The sequence below is a fragment of the Sinocyclocheilus rhinocerous genome, unplaced genomic scaffold (assembly GCF_001515625.1).
Source record: "Sinocyclocheilus rhinocerous isolate Xijiao unplaced genomic scaffold, SAMN03320098_v1.1 scaffold10944, whole genome shotgun sequence".
Classification (NCBI taxonomy): domain Eukaryota; kingdom Metazoa; phylum Chordata; class Actinopteri; order Cypriniformes; family Cyprinidae; genus Sinocyclocheilus; species Sinocyclocheilus rhinocerous.
In genome coordinates this window covers 19710-24892 of record NW_015647155.1, presented here as the reverse complement: position 1 = coordinate 24892, position 5183 = coordinate 19710, and the positions used below count along the sequence as shown (strand labels likewise).

At 37.1% G+C, this 5183-nt stretch overlaps 2 protein-coding genes across 2 annotated transcripts in view; both read right to left on the bottom strand.

Moving 5' to 3' along the window:
• The window catches only part of LOC107709027 (cell surface glycoprotein MUC18-like), a 4245-nt gene extending 3120 nt beyond the window's left edge, over positions 1–1125 (bottom strand). Inside the window, exon 1 of the mRNA XM_016513423.1 lies at positions 957–1125. Within this exon, the coding sequence (XP_016368909.1) occupies positions 957–1125 (169 nt within the window). The remainder of the gene's footprint in view (positions 1–956) is intronic.
• A 453-nt stretch (positions 1126–1578) lies between these two features.
• Positions 1579–5183, bottom strand: part of LOC107709026 (immunoglobulin superfamily member 5-like) — an 11977-nt gene continuing 8372 nt past the window's right edge. The window contains exons 4-5 of the mRNA XM_016513422.1: positions 2009–2302; positions 1579–1802 (exon numbers count right to left, since the gene is read on the bottom strand). Coding sequence (XP_016368908.1) covers positions 1579–1802; positions 2009–2302 — 518 coding nt within the window. The remainder of the gene's footprint in view (positions 1803–2008; positions 2303–5183) is intronic.

The following is a 5183-nucleotide window of genomic DNA, read 5'->3' as shown; positions in this document are numbered from 1 at the left end:
CCTGGCTGCTTACGTCACCCCGCTCGTGACGTCTCGCTTCGCTATTGGACTGATTTCACACAGGCTTCAGTACGGTGTCTCGCCGAGGGCGTTCCCAAAGCGTTCGACGCAGCGTCTCGTTCCCTTCAGGGAACCATGGTTACATACGTAACCTAGAGACGTTTCATGACCGAACTATATATATATATATATAGTTATATATATAGGAATTTTACAGGTCAAATTATACCTTTTGCAGCAATATGACATTGCTGTTCCTCAATGTCATGCTATACAGTCTTAAAAATGTATGGAGCACAAAAGGACAGGATGGGGGGAAAAAATTTAATGTTCTCTTGCAAAACGTGTGTAATGGAAATAATATGAGGTGGGAAGACAAGCTGTATTTCAGTGCTTTTGTGAACAAGTGCAAAGTTTTGTTTTTTCCATCACCATGTCCCTCCATAGGCATGCTAAAAAAAACTACATAATATACTTACTCTCTAAACATTTATTAACATTTTCTTGAATTGTATTAAACATATACATATAAATATTCGCATTGAATGTTTTAGTATTGAAACACATTTGTCTGCACATATGCCAGAAGTCTTGTTAAATGTGTGAGACAGCTTATAATAGGAGACAAAACAGCTGACAGTTCCCAGTTTCAAATCTGCCAGTATTCTTAATGAATATGTAAAAAAAAAAAAAAAAAACAGCTGTTAAGGGTTTTAATGGCATTTTAAAGTACAGGGAGCGTGCTGTAATATATTTTCTACATTTTCTCACATTTGTTAGAACATCTCTCTAATTTAACTGCTAATGAGTAAAGAGCGATAATAACAAAGAACTTTTAGAACAAAGACTTCGTTAATAGGTTTTCTGTCTTAACCGGTTTATCCGTTTTCCTAAATCCTGTGCAAGCACATTGCAGGACAGGTGAGTGATGCAGTAAAACCTGTAAACTGCCTTGCTTGTCTCTGCTTTTATCTGAAGCACACTGGTGGAGTTGAAAAGGCCTTTGGGGTCCTGGAGACTGCTGGTGTTGTAGTCGCCTCTGTCCACAGTGGTGCCACTGACCACCCAGGACACTGAAGGGTCCGGATACCAGCCACTCGCTTGGCAATGGAAGATAACAAGCATCCCCTCTTGAACTGACTGATCACTCTCCAAAATCCTGACATTTCCTTTTTCTAGATTTTAAATACAAGACATAAGGATTTTGAGTTCTATTTCCTCAACAGGTTGAAATATTCCAAATACTATTATCTTATAAATGGTATTATGTTTGTGTGCACTCTGATGGAAAAAAAAATTATGAGGAAAAAATACATTTCAGTGCTTTTACATTTGCTCGCAAAACTAACCCACTATTTAGTACTATAGTGATACATTATTTCCATCAGACATTTCGCAAGAACCACAAAGCTTCCAGGTAAACACAACATTCTCGTTAATAGGTTTTCTGTCTTAACCGGTTTATCCGTTTTCCTAAATCCTGTGCAAGCACATTGCAGGACAGGTGAGTGATGCAGTAAAACCTGTAAACTGCCTCACTGCTGACAGCTCAACCTACATTGTGTCCTTGCTGTTGGTTCAATTTATGGCAAGCACTGCTTTAACTTCCCTCTTCATTGGTTTAATAACTTGCAGGAGAGTTTTAAAAGGAACTTTTAAGAGAAATGTCAAATGGATTCGCTTACTTGTCACTTTTTTTCTATAGTACAAGACCAGGATGAGCACTGCCAGCAGAATGATCGTACACACCGACACTATCACAGCGATCACAACTGTGTAGTCCTGTGGAGTATTCGGTGCCACTGCAAAACACATTTGTACATTTATGGCAATTTTATATGGACAAAATTGACCCAGTGCATTTATGCAGTATGTTGTAGCTATGAGAGAAATTATTTACAACCCACTGTAATTACTGTCATTTATATCATCACATTTTGATTGTAAAACACCTCATGCATATTAGTTTATGTGCATGAGGAGCTCATTAATATCCATTCACTCTTACCTACAGTCAGCTTGAGACTGCTGCTCTGGTGGGCTCGAGCGGCAGACACAGATGCCCAACACTCCACCATGGTGCTCGTCTCTGCTTTCATCTGAAGCACACTGGTGGAGCTGAAAAGGCCATTGGGGTCCTGAAGACTGCTGGTGTTGTAGTCGCCTCTGTCCACAGTGGTGCCGTTGACCACCCAGGACACTGAAGGGTCCGGATACCAGCCACTCGCTTGGCAATGGAAGATAACAAGCATCCCCTCTTGAACTGACTGATCACTCTCCAAAATCCTGACATTTCCTTTTTCTAGATTTTAAATACAAGACATAAGGATTTTGAGTTCTATTTCCTCAACAGGTTGAAATATTCCAAATACTATTATCTTATAAATGTTATTATGTTTGTGTGCACTCTGATGGAAAAAAAAATTATGAGGAAAAAATACATTTCAGTGCTTTTACATTTGCTTGCAAAACTAACCCACTATTTAGTACTATAGTGATATATTATTTCCATCAGAAGTTTCGCAAGAACCACAAAGCTTGCAGGTAAACACAACATTCTCAAGGTATGCATAACTTTTGTGAGAGAATTTTTGCACTCTGGCCCAAAAATTTATTTGGGAACTCGTGGCACACCTAAATAATTGTTCATTTTATTGCATTAAATAACAAAACATCAACACTCTGAAAATGTCTGTAAAAACCAGGCACTTTGTTTATATGAAAGATTTTTCCATTTTCAATATTGATTTTTCACAAGTGTTTTTTCACCCCTTTTTTTATTATGCATTGTATTGTGTTGTCTATTTTAGGGGTTAAGGAAATGTCTGTAAACTTAATTTATTTATTTATTTATTTATTGAAAATCTAAAATTAAAAAAAAAGGTAATATGTGTTGGGGTTTTTTTTTTGTTATGTATATATATTTTTGTTATGCATCATATTTGATGCATCCAGCTTTTATGGCTCATATAGTCTTAATAGCAGTATAACAGACATACAGATATATACATACAGATATCAGTTGTCACTCTATAGCTCGCATAGTACAATGTTTACACTATAGTAAATATATAAAGCAATACAATGCAATACAAACAAATGTTCCTCAAAAGCCTAATGTATCATATTTGATACTCACATTTGAACATGATTCTTCTAGAAAGTGACATATGCTTAATCAAGTGAACCTAAGTTGCTTCAGTCCAGTAGCTTAAATGTTCAAATGTTTCTAAAAATATTTTTTGAAATATTTTTAAAAGTTACTTTTATGTTTCGTTTATAAAAATCATTAATTATTTGACGGCAAAAAGACGTGTGCCACATCTTGAAGAAGGGCATTTTTTAAAATTAAACAAAAAAGAAGTTTTTTTTTGTTAAATGTTTTGCTTGGGAATCATTCTTCTGCTATTTTTTTAATTAATGTCACTTGGTTTGATGTTTTGTTAAATATTGCAGTGCGGCTCAGGTGTTAAATACTTTTTGGAGCCACTGTATATGTGCGTTTCTTTCCACTAAAAGCAGACGTGATTGTATTCTTTTTTAAATGATTGATGGTTCATAATTGACTGGTTGATGTGTGACTGGTAAATGTGTGACAGCTAAATTGTCTCTTTTAAAGGCCACATTATGGGCTTTTTTATTCACCCTGGAAAGAGAAACAAAAGGTACAGCAGTGGATTGTTATAGACAGCTGCATAATTAGTTGAAATTTTCGCTTTCTCTTAGTGAATTGCATGGCCACAGCAATTCATTTGTAAAGTCTTTACTGTGTAAGGTTACTGATTGTCTTATAAAGTCATGCCATAAACCTTAGAGTCTTAGTTTAAAGAAAAAAAAAAAAATATATATATATATATATATATATATATATTTATTTAGATGTTGCCAATATTGTATGTTTCAGCATCTACCCAAACATTCATAAAAGTATGTTTTTGTACCTTACGTGTAAATACATATCAACAATGACACCAGGCTGATCAGCACAAACAGTATGTGAGTTATGAGTCAAAGTAAGATATACTCTTAGAATACAGATTGAGTATTAAATACTGTATTTTTTGGTGATAACAATAAGAGTTACATAAATATCGTCCACTAAGCCTGTGTCTGGTCCTGACAGTGTAATTTGACAGCAGAGCAGCTCTTCCCTTGTTAGCTGGGTGATTTTTTTTCCAGCAGGAGGGCCAGGCAGGGAAAATGACTGTGTATGAGACAGCATTTAATCTGGAAGAAGTATGGCTGCCCATGCCCCTAATGAAAAGCTTTGTGAGCAATCCTGTGTCCGAAAGGCTGACACACGTTTAGCCTTTCCTGATTTACATCCTAAGTCTGATTCTCTTGCCAAGCTAATTAATTGAGGAAAGCCATACAGAAAGTAAATATGGATCAGAGACAGGCTACGTCCCAGTTCACATACTCTCCACCCTAAATACTATTCACAATTACTATTCAAAGGGGTCATAGGATGCCTATTTTCCACAAGCTGATATGATTCTTTAGGGTCTTAATGAAAAGTCTGTAACATAGTTTGGTTAAAATGTCTCAATGGTAGTGTAAAAACACTTTTTTACCCTGTCAAAAACAGCTCTTTTCAGATCAAGCCGTTTTTGTAGCATTTTCCTTTAAATGTTAATGAGCTCTGCTGACCCCGCCCCTCACTTCCGAGCTGCTCTCAGAGAGACTGTTTACTTTAGCCGCATTCATCGTGAAACTTGCTAATTAGCACATTATTAGGAAAGGCGATTTGCAAAGATTCATTACAAAACATTATACTCACTTCTTCTGTAGATGAGGCTGGATCATGAATGATTCGCGCGAACATAGACCGCATTTAGGCAGATCGGGGGAGCATTCCCTTCAGAAACAAACGAAATCCACTGCGTCTTCGGCGGCTCAGATGTCGGGAGTAAATGACGACTGCTATGTTCATTATCACATCCAACAACAGAACACCTCAATCGCTTAGGAGTCATTCTTGTCTACATCTGCTCCAGCAGTGAAACAATGGCGGACTGATGACAGCTCACTCAGAGCGGAGCTAAGGTAGACGCCAGTCCAGTCTGTGCTGAAACGCTACTGCCAATCAAACTATCGTGGGAGGGGCCTGTCTGTGTGACGTCACACAGACAGGCATCTGAGATCGGCTCGATTTGAGAAAGGGGAAAACATTTAACAAGATT